General features: G+C 40.3%; 1 protein-coding gene across 5 annotated transcripts in view; it reads left to right on the top strand.

The window, feature by feature from the left end:
* Positions 1-22,405, top strand: part of PPARGC1A (PPARG coactivator 1 alpha) — a 364,260-nt gene that overhangs the window by 317,735 nt on the left and 24,120 nt on the right. For 4 of the 5 annotated variants that reach the window (XM_088056605.1, XM_088056606.1, XM_088056608.1 and 1 more), the window contains 5 exons: positions 14,959-15,153; positions 16,100-16,222; positions 17,120-17,324; positions 21,351-21,396; positions 21,505-21,578. In XM_088056605.1, the coding sequence (XP_087912731.1) occupies positions 14,959-15,153; positions 16,100-16,222; positions 17,120-17,324; positions 21,351-21,396; positions 21,505-21,578 (643 nt within the window). Of the gene's footprint in view, positions 1-14,958; positions 15,215-16,099; positions 16,223-17,119; positions 17,325-21,350; positions 21,397-21,504; positions 21,579-22,405 lie in introns of those variants that run through there. The other variant, XM_088056607.1, reaches the window with a different exon arrangement.

Below are 22,405 nucleotides of genomic sequence, written 5' to 3'. Positions count from 1 at the left end.
TGGTAGTGCTGGCATGCTACTTAAAAATTCTAATTGCAGGAGATGGATAGTAATGTTAATGATCATAATGAAGATGGAGCATGATTTTTGCTGTATGGCAGCAGAAGGAAAGGCTGTGAGAGACAGATATCTAAAATCACTGGGTGAATACTTTCAAAAACAGGACTTGCTCAGCAGCCAGGTGACAACAGACATGTTGTTTATTTGACAGAGAGTCTGTGAACTTAACTCCTGACTCAAAAAGAAAACTTGCTTCCCAAATGAAGACATATGGAGGGTTTTAATAGCAGCTTGAAGACATGTGGCTGGGTTATGCCACGTGTCTTGTCTTTTGAGTTTAGAAAGACACAGGATGTATATCTGGTGAGTGGATCTGTGAATTCCACCACTATTTAAGAGTAAAAACATTCCTCACCCTGAAAAGAAAGTAAAAGAAAAATGGTGTCTGAGAGGACAAGCTCTACCAGCTCCAAAGCAGTTGGACGTGATGTCTTCCCAGTAAGGAAAGACACTTCTGTTCAGCTGCATGGATGGCTTTTAGCTTGACCTTGCCCTGCTTTTCTGTATAGAAATTGGCTTCACTCAAAGTGAGATTTTAAAATTATGTTAAAAAATACTAAAGAGTTGCAGGGAAGGAAGAAGTACTGGAAAACATACTAAATTGTGTGTCTAAATCAGTTTCCATTTCATATTCTTGTTACAGCAATAATCTGGATGCCAAGACTGGTGTAGTACCAGGAGCATCATGTGGAAGGCAGTGGGCAGGAATCAGTGTGCAGAGGCCCTTGCTGCTTCAATCCTGTGATGTTCTGATCTGAGCTTGTACAGGGAGTACCCACAATGGTGTTATCTGCAGAGGTGCAAAGTTGAGGCAACAGCAGCAGCAGGGGTGTTACACTGCGTGACTGCTTTCTGTGGTGATGTCTTTCAGACTGGCTGTAGTACGAGTGAAATGTATGTAAGGACAGAGAACATTTGTGCTTTGCTTTGGAGTTTCTTTTTTTTTTTTTTTTTTTTGATATCTTGTCATGGTTTTCAGCGAGGAACAGATGAACAGGTATCCTGCTTAACAGAGCTTAAAGAGAAACTGCTTGTAGCCTAAGAAACCCACCAAAATCTCAGTTTATGTGTTTTAAAGATGAGGTGGCTTCATTAAAGATTGTAGGATCTTGTAGTTTTACTCCAAAGGAAACACTGCTAGCTCCACAGTTCAGCTGGCAGGGATCCGTGTCAGACTGTGGAGCTTCAGTCATATGCACAAGTCTTCTTGTGGTACTAAAAATCATTTAGTTTTCTTCTAAAGTCATGGACAAGGAGCTAAAATTGTCTCACTCAAATACACATTTTTGAATTTCAGAATTAAATGTAATAAAGGAGATTTTTATTTTTATTCTCTTTTGATGAGACACGCAATGAGAGCATGAGGATGCTGCATTTGAGTATCTTTTGATTTGCTATTTGCTATGTGTTAAACATTTATATTTCAAAGAAGCGTTTGTACCTATACTGAGTGTTTGGCAAATCCAACAGCTCATTAGATGTTAACAATAGCAACGCTGCTAAATACAAAGGATTCATAGGCAAAATACCCCTCAGGCTATATCTCTGAGAGAAAAAATGGCAAATAGAATCAGAAACTAATTAAATAGTCAGCTAAAGCAAGCATAACTTAAAAAAAGCTCTAAAACTACCAAAAATGGAAACGTATTACAGTTATCTGCATTCACAGTGCAGAACAAGTTTGGTAGTATTTAAGATAATTCTCTAGTGCCTGCTATTTTTAGTCCAAGGGTAAGCTTCTGTAAGAGCCTTTCAGCGTTGCATCCCTTTAACCTGGCCTAACAAGCTAAGCCAGTAAGCTGTCTGATTTCCGTCTTACAGGAGGCAAAGAGATAGCTGAAACAAACCATTTGTGGTGCAAACGCTCAGCCTATCTTGTCTTAAGAGCTTTCTTTGTATGGATTTTTTTTTTTTTCCAAATGTCTCAGTATTAAGCTTGCTTGTCAGAGACTAAATTGTCAGGCTTTGCTGTTTGGAAATGGTAGAAGCACAGGAATGAAAGGAAGATTTTATAGACTCAGCCTAATGGAAATAAACATTTCCGCATTGCCAATGGTGAAACCCGATCAGGGCGGTTTAAGCTATTGCTGTTGATGTGTCTGAAGAAAAAGGAATGTATTTAGTTTTTCTTAGGGGAGGAAGGGCAGACATAAAGGGTCTGATTTCCTTCTCACTTACACTTAATCTGTCCTTGTTTAACTCCATCGGCTTTGCCAGGTTATACTCTAATCCAAGAGAAGCCAAGCTGGAGTTGGCATTGTGCTCCCCGTGCCACCAGCACTCGGATTTACAGCACCCTTTGCCATCAAAATGGGGCAAGGCCAGATGCAGTTGTAAAATACTGTGGTGCTCATTGCACTCTGGTGTTTTGGTGCTTCATGTGGATAAGACTGCAGTATTGCTCACTTACGGGTAGCTAGTCCTTTTTTATTAGAAATACTCTGTGGTAGGGTGTCCTTTCCCCTACTCCCTCGTATGTAGACTCAAGTGCAGCTATGTTTACTTTCTTGTCTCCCTGCTTTCTCTTTCTCCCCCCTTTTCCCCTCCCTACCCCCAGTGGTATGTGTAATCTTTATGTACATTTACAAAACAGGATTTTATTGCTTCCTAAACATGAGTAGTCCCACCCGCTCCTCTCAGCCAGTTGAGCAAGGCTTGGACACTCTCATCTTGGACTCTTTTCAATCTGTAGTGCCCTTCCACTCTTTCTTCACCCTCAATTTGGGTGCTGAAAGAGCAGGGAAAAATATCTCGGTACAAAGGGAAGCTAGGCTTCCTTAGCCAAGAAAAGTAGGCTGTGTTGAACCCAGTGATCTGCAGGGTCCCATCTCTGGTTTAGTATTCAAATGGTTTCAATTTTCTTATTATTCTTGGGGTTAGGCACATCCCATGGGGTTTTGGCTGTGAATTTAGCAGCTATGCAGGCTCAAATTATAATTTGTGTTAGCTTCATCAGGGATAACTTTTAAACTGAAGATGCACTTGACATGAACAAATAATGTCAGTGTATTTCCAGTAGGGATTGCAAGCACAGCGTGTACCACTTTGTAGGCAAGATGAGCCCAAGTCACTTAAAAACTCAGTGTCTTAGTTGTAACAAGGTAGTGCTCAGCTGCAAAACCCACTTGGTTTTGGAGGAGAATTAGCCCTTGCTGGCCTGTGGCTGGACTGCTGTTAGTTCTGGTACAGGTGCACAGTGTAGGAGCTGCTGTTCTCAGCTTAAGCATCAACATGCACATAGAGCAGAGGACCAGGTCCCTAGCTAATGTAAATCTGCATAGCTCTGTTAAAACCTGTGGAGAGGCCTTAATTTACTGCAGCTGAACATCTGTGTCTAGGTTCTTTTTCTTTTGGTTACCAGCAGGATTAAATAGAGATACCCCAAATTATTTATTGTAGGTACTGTGGCAGCATCTCAAAGCCCTGTGGTAGAGCAGGACATGATTGTGAAAGGAGTTGTGTGAACACATAACAAAAAGACAGTCCCTGTCTAAAGGAACTTATGTCCTAATTAATAATGTTATTTATTGCATTGTTAAGTACATCTGGACATGACTACCTGTTCTGTGTCATCTTTTAAGAGGATGAAAAAAATATGCCCAGTTTGATTTTTGCCATTTCTGGTGAAAAAGGGACTGGTTAACATCAGTCCCTCACTAAAAAAAAATGCAGTCTTTTACATCACACAGATGGAGGGCTCATGATCAGGAACATGCAGACTTTTAAAAGACTAGCAGAGAATGAGCAATAATTCAGTCTTGACTAGGGAGTAAATAGAGGAGAGGCAACTACAGTGGGAACTGTAGTGTGCACCACAGTTTGCATGCACTACATAACTCTGCCAGACTGGTTGAGGGGAAATGGACATGGTAATGTAAACTAGCAAATTAGTTTTACATTTTCTTGTCAGCCCCATTTTATTAATATTACCTGTGAAGACTAGTGGGTTCCAGGAAACTTAGAAACAAGCCAATAGTGGGCATGCCCTGGAGAAAACTGCAACAGATAGCTCTTCTGTGATTTTTTTTTTTTATGTTTTCTGTTTTAAAATCACCATCTCTACTTTAAATTCTATTTGCATACACAAAATTGGATTAAAAAACAATAAAAGTCTTAGCACTGAATGACAAATCAAGGAGCTACATAGCTCAGGATATTATCAGACATGTACATATCTAAGTGTTTAACTGGTGGAAAATTCAGGTGCATCTCCTCATCCTGAAGGTTGTAGGGGTTTACCAGGTTTCACTGTTCAATCACTGCCTTTTGAGGTGAGGATTTATGTGCTTGCTGGGAGAGGCTTTCATTTTATTTTTGTGGGACTGTGAAGGCACTCTGAAAAGCCTGGCAAAATTCACCAGTGATCTGTGCTTTTAAACCCTATACCTGCTAGTATGTTCCTTACTATGGGATCTCCACATTCTCATTTGGTGCTTCATTATAAGGGAGCCTTTATTGCTTTCAGCCTAGGACACTCATAGTACAGGTACCTGAGGTTTATTTTATCTATCTAAACCACCTCTCTAAATGGTATGTGTGTCAGTCAACGCATCTGCTAGTATGTACAAACAAGGGGACATTGAAGGACATTGCTGTGCCATCTAAAAATAATGTATAGCTACACAGGTGAAATATACAGAGGAAATACATGTTTAGTCTTGTAAACAAGTTTTCATGCTGTATCTGAAAAAAGAGTAAACTCTTTTAACCAACTCAAACCAGATAGCTGCCATCCAGTTAAACTACAATAAAAAGTGATGGGAAGTCCAGATGTATTAATGATGTAGTGATCCACTCATGCTTCAACTGTAAGGGAAAACAGTGCTTTTCTTCCTGTGAGACATGACTTGTGTTTGTAATACCTGTTCAATGGGCATGTGTTAGGCTTGATGAAGCTGAAAACGCTGAAAAATTAAAACATCATAAAAAGCATTTAATGAAGTTGATACTTTACAAATGCTAATTTCCTGGTCAAATTAAATTCCAATTTTCTAACAGTAAAAGTACCAGATAGAAGTGTCTTATTTTGTTTCCTTTAGCTTAAAAAGGAATTTTTGGGTGTATATTTAATTTGTACAAAAACAGTCTCCCCATAAATGAACAAAATTTAAAAATCTGTGAAAACTCCTCTCTGTTATATTGTGTATTATTTTACCTTTAAATTTGTATTTCTTTAGAGCTGTAAATCTCAAGATAGAAGTAGGGATGATTATAGACATCCTGACATATCCACTATAATTAAAACTAAAGGAAATGTAGCACTGAAATAGAGAATGAACAAAAGTGACAATATAATGCTTCTTGTTGGCAAGGGAAGAGTCCATACTGCCACTCAAGTGCGGTTTTTAGAGATATTTGTCATGATAAAGAGGACAAACAAGTTTTTACATCAATTACATGTGTGAAATCAGCACTGCAAAATATATGTAGCTTTTTTTTCTCCAGGATATGCTATGCGGCCTTACAAAGGTATATGAATGTTGAAAAATCTTATGTCAGTGCATAGAGAGATTAGTGTGGGCATGGACCATAAATCAAGTAAATAAATAAATCTGAGCAAGCAGTGCTTGACTCCTTGGACTGAAATACTGCTGACACTGTTGTTGAAAGCTTTGCAACAAGAGAGTCCCAAATGTCTTCCCTACCTTAAGCTGTACCCTGCCTTTCCCTTCTTCCTTCTTTATACAAGACACATTCTGTATTAGAGCTTGTCCAGACTGGGGCCCCAGGATCTTTAACTCTCTACCCTCCTGTATATTATTTATGTGCATAATAATAATTAAAAAACGCTGTCTGCGTTGTTGCTTAGGACCTTATTACACGCATGAGTGACAGTCTGTGTGTGGGGAAGGGAATGTGGGTAAGAGGAGCCATTTGCTGCTCCAAGTGGCAAAGCTTCTGGGTGGTGAGCTCAGAGGCAGCCTGCCTAACCTCTCACAGCCTGGGCACTGAGCTACCCATGCAGGTCAGGCTACCTGTCCTGCATCCCCTTCACTCGCTCCTCTGCTCACCTGCGCTTCCCCAGCAGTTCTGGAAGACAGGGAACTTCACCTCCACCCCAGCTTCTCTGGCTTCACTCTTGCACAGTGAAGAACTCACAGCCTTTCTTTTTATTGTGGCTCTTCATCAGGCGGTTTCTTTGTTTTGCACTTCTGCACTTTGCCTGCTCTTGGTTTTACCCACCAGAAACACAGAGGGAGTTTAGTGCTTCATTGTGCATCTCAAACCTAGCCCATTGTGGGCTGGACAAGACATGCCAGATCTTTTCCTGCTGCAGTTCCCCACCATGAAGACCAGGTGGCCTTTGTGAGCACTGGACAAGACAACACAACAGTAATTGCATGGTGTGCCTCGCTCAGTATTACAGACACATGGTTCGTTTACAGTGTCAAGTCCTGTAGAAGTTAAAAAGCCCCCCTGGGTGAGCTAACTCAGTAAGAAACATGGGTAGAGCATTTATTTAGTTATCAGCAAATTAGTCTATATAGTCAGCAAATGTTGAGGCCCAAACTGATGATTTGTTTTCAGGTGTTTTCTCAATATTGTGCTCAGGATCAAGTATAAATTGAATCGAGTGACCTTTTGATACTGAATCAAATTGACTGCATTTGCAAAGATTCTGTGGTTTCACTTGCTATAAATTTTTGGTATTTCATCTACCCCCGATGAAATGAATCCAGCACAGTATCTTATCATTGGTCCCCATAATACAGTCCATAGCACAATAGCTTCCCTGCAGATTGTTTTTGTTTTATCTTTTCTCTGGAATCAAAGATTACTATGATAGAGGGGAAGGATGCAGTTTACACAAATCAAATTGCAATGGCTTGCAAAATGTGGATGAATTTTGGTCAGAAGATGTAAAGCATGGGTTGTTAGCTAGATCCTCATGTTAGTGAGATGAGTAAGTCAATTAATAGTCTTCAGTTTATTATAAACTTAATTTTCAGGCTGTAATGGAAACTTCTGAACTGCAGCAACTCATTAGAAGTAATAAAAAATTACTTCTTTGACTTTGTGGTAGAAGAATATTCAGTAGACTTTTTTAAACTGACATGTTTAGCTTACAGCTGAAAGGTTAGATCATTATTCACTTGAAAAGGCAGTCCATCCCACAGGAGCTATGGTAGCATAACTTCCAGTGATACAAGGGCATGGTCTCAAAGAAAAGCCTATTTGTAGTGGCTCACTTACTTGGTCTATGCTGTGGTTTTGAGTTGTGACGCTTTAATACAAAGTACTAGACAGAAGTTTTACAGTGTCAGGAGAGCATCTCACAGAGAGAAAGCAATCTGAGTTCAGTTACCAAGATTACATATAAAAACTTTCTGAGAAATAAGCAACATGTTGATAATGACGATGAAAAAATTTTTACTTTATTTTTATTTTATTATTCTATTCTATTCTATTCTGTTCTGTTCTGTTCTGTTCTGCTGTGCTCTGTTCTGTTCCGTTCCATTCCCTTCCATTTTATTTTTATGTTTTTATACCCTGAAGAGGGGAGGGGGAGCACGGATGCTGCTGGTACTCCCATCTCCTTCAGCCTGTGGAGATTTAACAGATCCTTCCAGTGGTGCCATAATGTTCCTGGGAGCGATGCTGGGGGGTTGTGCCCCTCTGAGACCTAGCTCTGGATATTAGGCATTGCAGTACCTGCAGTGTGTAGAATCACAGTATTTATTTAACATCGTTTCTGTGGGAGAGCATTTTGGGATGCTAGAGCACATTGTTTTAAGTCTATATCTGGAGAAATCCAACTGGAGTGAAACTTTAATGTAAATATGGGCAAGTGTTTGGTCCTACATTCCATATGAAGGGCAGTGGGGCTGCTGAAATCAGAAGGCAGGCTCTGGATTCAAGTGGTCTTTGCCTGCATGTGCATGTGAGGATATAGCTGTCTCCTTCAAGAAAAGAAAATATCTTGTTTCCTTTCCATACCCTAAAGGCATTTGCACAGGGGTGGTGATAATTAATCCCCATATTTCTACTTCATATAAAGAAATCTGACTGTAATTTTCTCCTAGTGGGACTCCATTTTGTTTTTAAAGATAATTGATAGCTCTGGACTTAAGCATTTCAATTATGGGAGTGTCTCTTGGGGACCAGAGTAACAGACCTTGGAAAGATGTTCTAATGCAAATGCATCATGTGAATTTTTACTGTAAGACAATGCAGGACGCCTAAGGATTTGCAAAGCAGTTGAACAGTAAAATAAAAGCTGAGAAACTTCTTCAGATATATAAGGGCATGGGACTGGTTGTGAGCAGGTAAGGTGGAACAAGTGGTTCACCACTTGGACCACTAATTCATTTTTGGCCCTGGGTAAAGCCAGCTCTAAGTTGAGGAGAAAGAAGTCCTTGCCTTGGACAGCACATGGAAAAAGGCAGCAAAATCAACATGACAACTCTGTCTGTGCCATGCCATGGCAGGTTGGCTCCTTCTGTACCAGAAGAGGGAAAATTTGGGCTTTCATCCTTTCATTCCCTTTCATCATCCTTGATTTCAGTTCTCATTTTTTTCTGTCAGGAGAAAGACCACCAACCAGCCTGCGTCCTAATCCCTGTACACCTCCTACCCTCCTGGTGCCTCTGTCCAGCCTGTGGCTCCTTTTCCTCTTGTGACAAAGCTTGGTTTGTGGGGCCAGGGCTGAGACACCATCTGCCCCTACTCCTGCATGTTAGTTGACAGGAGGTGCTCAGGGCCTGAGTGGTGTTAATGAGCTTTTCACTGCCTCTGCATCCATATGTACAAAAAGGGCTGAATCTGTACCCCTCCTTTCTTAAGGAAAAGACAATCTTATGGACATCCTTGCTCCAAAATTTGTCATTAAGGAATTAAGTCCTGTTGCCATGATGTGCTCACAAGTCAATTTTTTTTGTTTGAAACTAGTGCCATAATGTATTAGTATTTTTAGATCACTCAGATATTTTCAGCTGGAGGACAATCTTTTATTTTCTTTTTTAATTGTGCTGTAAATAGGTCTTAGGCTGATGAGGAGAAATGAGTAGATATGTTGAAATGGTGATCTCTTGTGAGTTCTGGTACACCTGGCTGCTCTGAATTTCTTACCAAGCTGGGCCGCTGGAGTGGTGACAGCTTCTACCAGCTGTGGATCTGTCCCGAAGTTTCCTGGGCTTTTTATGAAGATGTGGCAAGCTGCCACTGCTCCCAGCTCCTTGGGGCTGTGGATTAATAAGGCAGTTTAGATCCTGATCTTTCAGTATGAATCACAATGGGGCCTTGCGCTATTCAGATTGTCAGTAAAGAAACTTCAGAGCATCATCATTCATTAGCTGATTTCACTCCTTGAGATATAATCAGCAGAAGTTGTGCATGTACTAATCACAATTGAAAGGGAGAGGACAAGTCACCCAAAGGGAAGATGTTGGAGATACTATTAATATTTTGAAAAGATTTTCTAAAAGATGGGCTTGACCCTCTTCTGGAATGGATCAGCATACCTGTGCTGATGACAAGAGCTACAGGATAATCCTGAGTCAGGACATCTGCACACTGGCTTCAGGGTTTTCTAGAAGAGATCACAGAAACACAGGTGGAAGGGACCACTGTGGGTCAGCTGGACCAACCTCCCTGCTCAAGCAGGGCCATCCTACAGCTTGTGGCACAGGTCTGCATCCAGAGAGTTCTTGAATATCTCCAGAGACAAAAACTGCACAACCTCTCTGGGCAACCTATTCCAGTACTCTTGTCATTCAGAGTAAAGAAGTTCTTCTTCATGTTCAGGTAGAACTTCCTGTGCATCTATTTTTGCCCATTGTCTCTTGTCCTATTGCTTGGAACCTCTGAGCAGAGCCTGCCTCCATCCTCCTGGCACCCTCCCTGCAGATACTGACAGACATTGGTGAGCTCCCCTTTCATTTGTGTCTTCTCGAGGCTCAGCTCCCTCAGCCTGTCCTCATAACAGAGATGCTCCAGTCCCTTCATCATCTTTGTCACCCTCCACTGCACCTGCTCCAGGAGCTCCACGTCTCTTTACTGAGGAGCCCAGAACTGGACACAGCACTCCAGATGCCCCTCACCAGGGCTGAGTAGAGGGGCAGGATCACCTCCCTTGACCTGCTGTCAGTGCTCTCCCTAATGCAGCCCAGGGTACCATTGGCTCTCTTGGCCACAAGGTCGCTGCTGGCTCATGGACACTTGGTGTCCACCAGGTCCTTCTTTGCAGAGCTGGGCTTTCCAGCACTTTGGCCCCAAGCCTGTGCTGGTCCCTGGGATTATTCTTCCCTAATTGCAGGATCCTGCATTTGCCTTTGTGGAATTTCAGATGGTTCCTTTCTGCCCATCTCTCCAACCTGTCCAGGTCCTTCTGAAGGGCTGCACATCACTCAGGGGGATCAGCCCAAAGCTTCTCCCAGCTTGTTGTCATCCATGAACTTGCTGAGGAGGCATCTGGACCTTCATCCAAGTCATTAATGAATAAATTAAACAGTTCTGGGCCCAGTATTGAACCTTGGGGGACACCATTAGTGACAGGCCTCCAACTAGAGCCCGTGACACTGATTACAGCCCTCTGCTATCTGCTGTTCAGACAGTTCTCAATCCGCCTCATTGTTCACTCATTCAACCCAGACTTCCTGAGTTTGCCTATGTGGATGTTGTGAGAGACAGTGTCAAAAGCCTTGCTGAAGTCAAGTAGACAATATCCACTGCTCTCCCCTCATCCATCCAGGTAGTTGTTTCATCATAGAAGGCAATCAGGTTGGTCAAGCATGATTTACTTATCTTCAGTGAAACCATGCTTGACCTCTGATCGCCTTTGTGTGATCCATGTGGATATAGATGGCCTCCAGAATGAGGTTCTCCATAACCTTTTCAGGGATCAAGGCTGACTGACCGGTCATTCCATGGGTGGGCCACTATTGTGGGATACCACTCATGACCCCACTCATGATTCCTTGCCATTTTTGAAGACTGGGGTGACATTTGCTTTCTTGCAGTCCTCAGATACCTTTCCTGATCTCCATGACCTTTCAAAGGTGACCATGAAGCAGCCTCACTGTGTTGTCTGCCAGCTCTCTCCAGCATTCATGGATGCGTTCTGTCAGGGCCCATGGACTTGTGGATTTCAAGTTTTCCTAGGTTTTCTCTAACCCAGTGTAATGGTAATGACAAGGATTTTAAAATGTCGCATAATTTTTTCAAAGGAAGAAAATTTAAGGATAAATTACTGCTTTGCTCCCTATATGCACCCTAAAGAGATGCCTGTGAATGGACACATGGACAAGCCTCTGTTACAGCTCAGTTTTTGGCCTCTATGGCCTCTGTGTTACTTGCCAACAAGTAACAGGTATTACAGATGTAAAATGCTAACCACAGGGTAAACCCAGATCCATCAATAGTCAGAATAAGCAAAAGAGAAGGAATCATCAGGGGTAGAGGATTTAAATACCTTTGTGTTGGTAAATTATCAACTCATTTCACTGGCCAAAGAGAGAATATCTCTGGAGACATTTTACTGAAGGCAGAAATGCAATTAGATTGTTACACAACTATTACAGTGTTTTCAGACAGAAAATTATTTTTAGTGCTGCAGAAATACTAAAGTATTAGAGCAAAGCATGTAAAAGCAGAGAAGAACACAGTTAGAAGCCTTCCATGGTGTTTGGACTCCTAGATTACTCACGTTTGAGGATTGGTTGGTGTTCTGGCAGGTTACCTCTGTTGCAATCACCCATAAAGAGTGACACAAATGCCAAATTTTTCCTTTCAGAGCTAATGGCATTCTGGATATGCTGGAAATTTCTTTTGTCAGAAACCCAGAAGCACATGCATTCAGTGTCATACTTGTGTTCCTAGCCTTCCTCATTTGGGTGAAAATTTACAGGGATCAAAACATCTCTGGCCCCAATGTCTTTATGCTAACATAATGGTGTGATTTGGAAGTGATGCATAACTGCTTCTGCATTAAAAAGGCAAGTTAGTATGCAGTCATTATGAATTGTTTTCATAAAAGTTTAATAATTGCATATATTTGCCATGCAGCTTTGCATTTGAGATTATCCTCTGGTCCTTTTTCTTACACACTGTAGTTCATTTAGGTAGTCTAAATACCTTGGATCTGCTCCTAAAAAGAGAAGCAAATCCTTCTTGTGGGATCCTGCATGAAGGTAGGGACATGGTAGAATCAGTTCCAGAGAGCACACGGTGCATTCTCAGGCCTCAGCAGAGGTAGAAGGTGCTCAGCTCCTCCTGTCCCTCTGAGCCTGTGTGATGAGCAGGTTGGATGCCAGTCTGGAATGTGAACTTCTGCAGTGACAGTGCTGAAACTGTGAAAGAGCTTGCATTTGGCCATGGCGTTGCTTCTCCCCAGTGCTGTCAACACCAAGACTCAGGCTGCAATAGCAAAGGAGAATGCTGCTGCTTCAGTGATTATTGCTTAGACGTTGATGTACCCAACCATCTCTCCCCCTGCATCTCTCCTCAGCCACATTTCTGCTGTATCTAATAATTGTGTTTCTTTATAAACAGTAATTTAGGACAATTAGGAGCAATAGCATAGTTAAACCTTTAAAAGGTTATCTAGCAATGTCATTTTCTTGACTAATGTGTTCCTGCTGCCATGTCGTTTGTGAATAGACATGTGTTAGCCAGCTAGTGTGCTTCATCTGTGTGACTTTGATTTATTTGCTCTGTAAATTGGGACTGAAGCAATAATGGAAAGTGACATTAATTGTTTAACAGAGTCCTCTTTGTCACATCCTCTGCTTTCTCTGGGGTGTTTGAATGTTGAAACTTGTACAAAACTAATTGAAATTGCTGTGATGAGGACTGGTGTCTGCTCAACTTTCTGTTCTTGAATGTCAGCGCACTTGAATGTCTGTTTAAAGCATGAGAGTTGAGTAGCTAACAGCAAATATCAGGTTTTTTTCTAGCATGTTATTATTAAAGAAAGCATTCCCTGTTAGAAATAGCAACACTTCCAGCTTTGTTGTCAGCTTTATGAGATGCAAAGCTCAGCAGTGTGCCCCACCAGCTGGACTTGCTGAAAAAGTTCCTCGTGTAAGGCTGGGGGTCAGGCAGCCAAACCAGCTCATGGACACCCTAGGCTTGAGGGCTGGCTCTCACACCATTCATCACACCACCTGTGAGGGACTTGAAATGCCATTGGGAAAAAAACGCTGGTCACACTTTCCTGCCCAATAATGCCTATTCTTGCTATTCTAGAAGTGACACCATAATTTTCCTCTTTTCCTCTCAGAAAGTGGCTGTGAGAAGATGGATTTGAAGCGTCATTTTATTTGTCACCTTTCTGCCTTTCCATCCTCTACACACTGAATTATTGGAGCTGTATGCATATGTTTGCTTAGTATGATGGAAATCACCTGATACCAAAATTTGGATACTTTTTCTCAGTGGCCAAGTGCCTTTAGGCCTTTTAAATAAATGCTTCTCCTTACCTTAGTTTGCCTGAGTATTTACTTGTTTCTTGGAGATGATGCTGTAAGCACCAGAACAGTTTGTGCTCTGTCTTAGCTTTCTAGCTCAAAGGCAGCTTTTATGTTAGAAGCCGTGAGGTGTGATTTGGCAAAGAAGCCTAGCTGGAGCAATTATCTGTCTGGTTTATGATCATCTCTGTACAGAGTCTGCTAGATAAAAGTATTACTGAAAAAGTCATGCTAAGGGGATGCCCAGATCCACTTGATTATTTTTTTTTCCAAAGTGTAACTTGGCAATGTTTTGCTGTTGCCTTTTTTAATTTTTTTTTTTATTGTTTATTTGTCTTGCTAGTTCACTTTTACACTTTAAGATTTGAACTTAGCTGAAATTTTTTCACAGTGGGAACGTGGAGCATGATGAGCTACTCTGAAGCTGGTGGAAGGTGGAAAAACTCCCGATTTGATATCACTTGAATCAGTGAAAGGCTTTTCATTTACTTCAATGGCGCTAGGATCAGCCTAGGAGTCCTAGATAATTGATCTGTCAAGATCAATTTCCAATCTTTCTGAAAAATAAATATAATGATTTTTACACAGTTCTATTTCTCAGTTCTAACTCTCAGCACTCAAAATATCTGTATCTTAATATACAGTAGGGACTATATTTCATTAAAAAATCAGGAGGCACTTAAATTTGCTCAATTTGACAAAAGAACTCTTGTTGCTGAAATAAGATATAAATTAACATTGCAGCCACTTCTGATTAGAAATTAATCTACTTTTTATAATTGCAGTTGGAATTTGATAAATGCATACAATAGTGCATTGAGCACTCAAATGACATAACTCGAAAGGACAACTTCAGAGGCAACCTGCCTAATACGTTTCTTTAAAGAAGCCCAAAACAACCTGTCATTTACCATGTGAGTGTTGCTGGCTATTCTTACACCAGAATACTCAGGAATGAGAAGCGGTTCATTTGGTTTTGCAGTAAGGATTTGCAGAAGTGTGGAAGGGAAACACTCGCTTACACTGGACCATATATGTGAATGAGGTTTTCTGTATTTTACTGTGATTCATTTTGGTGTCCTGATTAGCTGTCTGATTCTTGTAATTTTGTCAGGTCAATTAGCTGGTCTTCAGTGTTGAAGAGCAGAAGAAAGAGACAGTCTGGGCTGACACCATCATTAGGTGTCAGCATTTTAGGCTCATCCTGTAATACAATCCCCTGGATGATTACTTACCATTGTTAATACCTGATTAAAAAAAAAAAGAATTGTGGAAGCAAGGTAAACCAGCAATACACTACGAGTACAAAGAGATTTCTTTTGAACAGAGATGGACCATTTTATTGTACCTGGTTACATTGTCTGAGATTCTGTTGCAGGTTACTGTTTCAAGGGTCGGTTTTACTACCTGCTGTCTGCTTGTTCACATACAGAGGCATCGTTTTGTTCCTTTTCTCACCTGGTTCCTCTTTTTGTTTTGTCCTCTCCCACAGAAGATAGATGAAGAGAACGAGGCAAACTTGCTAGCTGTTCTCACTGAAACATTGGACAGCATCCCTGTGGATGAGGATGGATTGCCTTCATTTGATGCACTGACAGATGGAGATGTGACCAACGAAAATGCCGCTAGTCCCTCCCCAATGCCCGACGGCACCCCTCCAACTCAGGAGGCAGAAGAGCCGTCTCTAGTAAGAACCCTTCCTACTGTTTAACAGGAATTGGATGTGCCTCTGGCTACCCGCTGCATGGGTATGATGTAGTCACAGTAAGGTCTGGACTTTTCATTTAGACTGGAGAGGAAAATCAAGTAAAGAACAGAAAATTAAGTGGGGGAAAACCCCCCACCAAATAGCCATAGGATGATTAATATGGCAGTCTATTAAAAAGTTGTTGAAAAGGTTGTTTTTGAACGTTTTACACTAATGGGGCTGACACTTTTGCTTATCATTCTATTCAGATAAGTCGGGGTAATGGTTCTTAATTCATATTTCATTTCTCGGGGCTCTTTTTGTTGTGTATGTTTAGATACCATTTTTGGTGATCTGTGAAGAAAGGCCCAGTGAGTCTGTTGGGATGCAGGGCTGATTTTATGTCTTTAACATTGATTTGACCAGTAAGCACCAGCTTAGTGCTAACCAGGGCAAAACTGAACCTTGGATGAGGATGTGGGTGAAACATTATATGCATTTTGTTCAGTAAATCTAGTCTGTGATGTGATTCTGTTTCTGCTGAAAGCCTCTTATCACTGGTTTCAGTGGGAACAGAGCCAGGTGCCTGAATCTTGACGCTGTATCTGTTAGTCTGTTAAAGTTAATGTCTATGTGTAGATCAGAGGCCTCTTCATGTCATACAGATCACTGAGAATTTCATTTTGCCATGGTTTCAGAAATCTGAGATTCCTGTTATTTCTGCTTGTCCTGCAGTATACTGCAGTAAAGGGAGCAGAAATGTGCTGCCAAGACAGAAGAAAATGAAATCTCTTTACTCTGAGGAATATCAAGTCCTGCTTTTTGTTTTATTGTACTTTGCTTGCTGAAATCAATACTATGCAAAAATGTTGATAAGTAATTTTAATCCATAGATGTGTAACTTTACTTTTTTCCTTCCACTTCCCTTTCCCTGATGTGTTTGTAGCTTAAGAAGCTCTTGCTGGCTCCAGCCAACACTCAGCTAAATTACAATGAATGCAGTGGTCTCAGCACACAAAACCATGCAAACACTAATCACAGGATCAGAACAAGCCCTGTGGTTGTTAAGGTACAAACTTAATCTTTATAATAAGGAAAAAAAAGAGGGTGTAACAAGGTCTTTTATGCTTTTAGTGATCAAACAAGCAGTAGATCTGAATGTATTTTATTAATATGCTTACTATCTTGCAAGTAATTTTTAAAAAATGTGAGTTATAGACTGGGTTCATCTGAGAATCATCTGAGCTCTTTTATGCTCTGAATATTTCATTTGTGCCTTTTCTCTTGGCAGAGTTCAGTTGTAGTCACACTGTCTGTTACTCTTACCTACTTTACTGATACACAGAGTAGGACGGGGTGTAAAAAAATTTGCTGATGGTCTGGTGTTGTTTATGAGTGACTCCAGGATGTGGGACTGCCATTTTCCCAGTTGTCTGAGCTAAGACAAATGACACTGGATTCTTGGCAAAAGATGTATATTAGACATTGATTGGATGGAATGGGGGGCTTAGACATAATTCTGTTAGCAGGCAGTATTAAACTATGTTTGTCTTGCCATTCAGTGTAACTGAAAACAGGCCATTTAGGGGTACTTAAGAGAGTTGTGAATACTAGGCCCAAGCAATCAGCAGCAAATTAAGGTTTAAACCAGCTTATTTTTTTGTTCACAGTAAAGGCGCTGTAGGGTCTTGTTAGTTACATGTTGCTGAGTAGGAACATTGCAATGTAGGAGAAATGAAATAAAAAGCTGCATAAATGTCATTTAGGAATTTTAAATGTAATTTTCTTTCCTTGTTCTGCAAACAGTTATTCACAGCTCATAGATCTAGTACACTTAGACTGAACACTTCATTGAAAATCTCATCTCTTCAGAAAACCTATATCCATTCTGATAAGGTTCAGCTCACTAATTTTAGCTTTATTTTATTTTATTATTTTATTTTATTTTATTCTACCCTGTTTTAAGACTGAGAATTCATGGAGCAATAAAGCGAAGAGCATTTGTCAACAGCAAAAGCCTCAAAGACGTCCCTGCTCTGAACTTCTCAAATATCTGACTACGAATGATGATCCTCCTCAGACCAAACCAGCAGAGAACAGGAACAGCAGCAAAGAGAAATGCACCTCCAAAAGGAAGCCCCATCTGCAGTCTCAGACAAATCATCTGCAGGGTAGGTGTGGGACTGCAGAATACAGCTTTGGTACCAGCAGTAAGGCTGGGAAGCTGAAGTACCATGTTTGGGAATGCCCTCAATACTCCTCTTCTTTGGATTAGTATTGGAAATCCAGCATCTCTTCTGTGTAAAGAGAATTTTAAAACAGTATAATGAAGTTGGAATTAGTTAGCTAGATTTAGCTTTTAGACATATTTGATCCTTTTATTTATTGCCCCAAGCCTCAGAAAAGGATCTCAGGAAAAGTTTAACAAATACCGTATGGTAATGTACCAAGCTAGCTGGAGATACTTATTCACAGAGAACTGTACCACCAAGAAATCATTATACCGCTAAACAAGCTCGGCAGGCCAGTTCATTAGTGAGCTGCTTTCTCTTTTGCTGGAGTAAAACTGAAGGCATTGTTAACCTGCCACATAGCCCTTAAGAGACAATAAATAGTGCTCTCACTGCTACAGAGAAAACAATAAATGTGTCATTCCTGTTAAAGCTGGAATGCTGGTTTGTAATTTTATTTTGTAAATAGTTGAAAGTTTAGATGCCATCCTGGGCTTTCTCTCTCGTTTTTGGATTCTTTATGGTCAAAACTTAACACTTGTTTTGACTTTTAGTGTCCCTGATGTGTAAAAAACTGGTCTCTATTACAAGTAGCTTCTGTGACAGAGATGCCAGAACTTAAAGCCCTCTCTCTCACTTTTTCTCCCTCTCTTCCTGTGTCTGTTTTCCCAAGATAAAGGAAAGCTGTAAAAGCTTACGAACCCAAAGGGAGCTTTTTAAAGTTATTGCTGCTTTAAAATACATCTATGTATTTATGTTGACCTGGGATTTGGAAGGCTACGTGCCTGTCTCAGACACATCAGTGCAAATCCTGGATGACTCCACTAAAGTCAATGGGAGTTCCCTGTCTGCAACAGAGATCAGGATGTGACCCTAAATGTCTTGTTTGGTATTTTCAAAGCAAGAGATGTAAACTGTATGTTATTTCTTCTTTTCCTCTCCTTTTTTCTTGCATTTCAGCCTCCATCAAATCTGTTTTCTCATTCTGCACTAGGAAGTATAAGCAAATGTAATAAAAATAATCTTCCCTTCCTGTCACTTAATATTGTTCTTGCAGCTGCACATTCTGACATTCTAAGTATGGGTTTTCTCCACTGCAGTCTCAAATTATCTGAGCAATACTTCTCATAAGAAGGAAATCCAACTGCCCCTAAAGCTTCCTTATGCCAACTGCCACTCCTCCTGGGTGACTTCAGCAGTCTGCTTTCACAGCAGAATCCAGACTGTGCTCTACATGTGAAACCTGGGTCTGTTACCTCAATGGTACAGAAAAACAGAACTGCCAGAAGTTACAGTAACACTGTTGGATGTTAAGGTGGTAGGTGATGAGGTGTATCGTGTACAACATGCCATATGAACATGTGTAGTATACCCATACATAGACGTATGTGCACACAAACATATATGCAGATTATAATGTCTTTCTATTCAGATCGGAGCTGCTTTTTTTTCCCCAGCTGAGCAATTGTGTAGATTCAGTTTGAAGAGTCAGAGCACGCTGGGTTCTGGAAACAGCACGGAGGAGAGGTTACGAAAGTCCAGAGGGACACAGAGCTAACAGCTGTGATTTTAGTGGTCTTACAGGTGAATTTGCAGGCAGAGGGAAATTACCTTGTTCTTTAATTTTCCTGTGCCTTAATTTAAAGGCTTGTGAAATGTTGTTTTTTCAGCAAATTTGCCTCATACGCCAATATATAGCTTCAATATCAATGGATTTGCATATAGTACAAATACAAGAATATAATGCTTTCAGCTTGGACAGTCAATTCATGCAGAATCAACCTGGCAAATTTAACTGATATTTGCAGACCTGCAGTCGTTGGTTCATACATTTAATCAAAAGCCAAGAAAATTGACTCCTTTTGTTTTAAAAAAACTGTCACAGTCTGAGATTTTCTTTCAAAGTTAGGGAAAACTCACAAAGGGTCAGTGGAATGTTATTTTCCTTTAGGGTTACTGTTGCAAACATATTGCAAACCCACGGGAATGTCCACAAACGCATTCATGCCAAAGATCATCTGTGGTTTTGCACTGAAATTTGCCCATGAGGAAACATAGTTGTTTTGAACCTGAATGTTTTCAATTTACAGGGACAAGCAACTTGATGTGAACTCTTTTTAATAAGAAAAAAACAGACCACAGTAGACCTTGAAACTCTAATAAACAGGCACCATGGAAAATGACAGTGCCTTGGCTAAATATTTACACTATCAATAGCTGTATGTGAGTATGAATCCTTTGCAGAAAGAGTGTTTGGTCAAGCTCTTGCCTAGGAATAAGAAAACTGATGGGTGTTTTGGTATGCGAACTTCTCAGTGGGAGAGATCAGTGATATCTGCCTAAAATTAATACATGGGAGTGTGAGATAATGCCTTGATTCTGTGCCCATCTCTGGCAGATTTGCACTGTGCCTCAGTGCTTCAGAATTGAATATGTGTATATTCTGATGTGGGACTAATTTATGGGACTAATAAGAGCTAGAAGGACAGTTTTTAGAGACGTAAATATCTTTTACACATTCAGCTTCCTTAGCCTAAATTGGTTAAGAGTGTGCAGATTTTTATTTAAAAAAAAAAAAAAGAAAAAAGAAACATTTGTATAAAACTTCATTCCAGAGCCTTACTGCAAGATCTGGGTTTTTTTAAGCCAGTTTTACCTCTAGGTAGCCACAGGCAAACATTAGTATTCCTAGATGTATATAAATTAGACACAAAGATGTGTCAGGTTCCATTCAGTTTTACTGCACCTGGTGTAATGCACAAATCAGTGGCTGTGCTGGACCAGACAAATAACATACTGAGTTGCATCTCCTCACTCCAGCAGTGACTTCTGAGGAAGAAGGTGAACACCTGAGCTTCCATTCCTAACTTTCATATGGGGAGGAGAAGAAACAATGTGCAGCTCTTGATAATTGAGTTAATTTTTTTAAAAACATTATATTACTTCAAGAATGCTCTAGAGCATATAAAAGTAATCAATTTGCATATAAAATCCCTTAATGTTGATGGGAGCTCCAAGCCTGTAATGAATATGAAATATGCAGTAGTGACACTCTGGACAAAAGATCTGCAGTGCAGGAGTGTTCAAGGGGAACATTTTGTCTTAAGTAATTAATCTGCAGAAGAGATCCCCTGCTGTTGTTCTTGCTACAATGCTCTCTGTGTTTAAAACATCAATCTAACTTCTGAAAAGTAAAATTTGCAAGTACTGTAATTTTTAATTTTAAAGGAATCTTAATTGTATTACAATATCCTGGTTCTTTACTTGCTCTGAGAAAATAGAATTTTGCATGAGTAAAAGCTGCAAAGACTTACATTTTGACAGCCAGAGCTTTGTTTTTTGCTTATGTTGGGATTGTAGTGCTGAGAGCTTCAACCCCATTTTAACCATCTGTGACTATGTCCATGGTTTGTCATAGTTTGCAGGCTAATTTGCAAAAATTTGGACTATAACTGGTTGGACTCTGGCCTCATAGAAACAACCTATTCTCAGTGCTATATATAAAATTGTATCTTGTAGAAGTAAAATTAACTGAATATTCATAACGTTCTGTTACTTTGTAGTTATTCTGCTGCTCCTGTTTCCAAATAAAACGTGAACTGTAGTCTGAATTAACACTGGGAGAAATAACATTTTCACAGTATATCCTGTAGAGTTCTTCATTGATTTTTAACATGTGCCACTCTTCTTCTGAAAGGGTCTTGTAATTTGGGTTGTGTACTGTATTTCAGAGGTAGGGTAATTGATGTAAATAATTGTTGAAGTTTAGATACCCTTTTGGTACTAGTAAATAAGGAATCAGGATGAGTCCCTATTTATCTGAGATACACTGAAATAGCGATTGAACTATCAGAGCTTGGCCCTAAATGACTACCACAGGATTCCAATGCCTAAGTATAAAGAAATGTTTACAGCATACTGTACAGTGTTTAAATATTGCATAATTGTTTTCTTTTTTTACTTTAGCCAAACCAACAAGTTTATCACTTCCATTGACACCCGAGTCACCAAAGTAAGTACTAAAAAGTGCAAACATTTATAAAAGGGAGGGGGGTTCAGTAGATTTTGGCTACAGCAACTCCATTTCAGCTTGTTTTTATAAATGTGCCCTGTCTTCCAGTGATCCCAAGGGTTCCCCATTTGAGAACAAGACTATTGAACAAACCTTAAGTGTGGAACTCTCTGGAACTGCAGGTGAGAAATGCAGAATGATGGCTCTTCCTTTAAGCATGGCTTGTGTGTGTTTGTTTACTTTAATATACCACAGGTATGCTGAGATCTCACAGAAGTCTCCAGCAGATTCACTTCAGTGCACTTTAGCGTTACTTTTTATCCAGCTACCTGAGAAGCAATGTGTTTGAAAATACGGCTCCAAACCTACACAGGAGAGCATAATTTCTGAGAAAATATGAATGAAACCATTTATCTGTTATATTTCTCCATTTCCCCATAGATTTGTGTACTGCTGGGCGCCATCTTTCAAAGACAAAACCCGGAGCACAGTGTAATAGATGTTACAGATGTAAAAGTTATGTCATTCAGTCTGTCTCCAAGCTGGTCTAGGGCTGTACATGACTGCATGTTTCAGTGCTTTGTCAATTCTAGATTAATATGTCACAAATAACAGCTTTCTCCTCTAACACTGAGCAACCGTTCCATAGCTTAGAGGTGATTTTAAAAAGTGGTATTCATTTTATATTCCTGCTTTTGCTTTTTCTTCCATTAACACACTTCACACAACCTCCCTTTATCTTCCTCCTCCTTTCTGATCCCTGGATTTGTACCTTTTGAAGATTTGTGGGATTTTTTATCATGTAGTGGTTTAGTTCACGCACCACCCATTTAATCAGTCATTTAATTCATATGCTCTTCTTTCTGCTGAAGTCAATTCCTTCAGTCTCAGATCTGTTTTATGGCTTTCTTCTGCACTCTGTTTTGCCTCTCTTTTCTTGAAGTGTCCACAGCCACGCACAAAAGGACACATTGAGCTCCACCTGAGCTATTGCCAAGCCCATTTTCTT

This window comes from Pseudopodoces humilis, chromosome 6, assembly GCF_049639895.1.
Source record: "Pseudopodoces humilis isolate 2021_Gansu_Grassland_sample_001 chromosome 6, ASM4963989v1, whole genome shotgun sequence".
Lineage (NCBI taxonomy): Eukaryota > Metazoa > Chordata > Aves > Passeriformes > Paridae > Pseudopodoces > Pseudopodoces humilis.
This window is presented reverse-complemented; position numbering and strand designations above follow the sequence as displayed.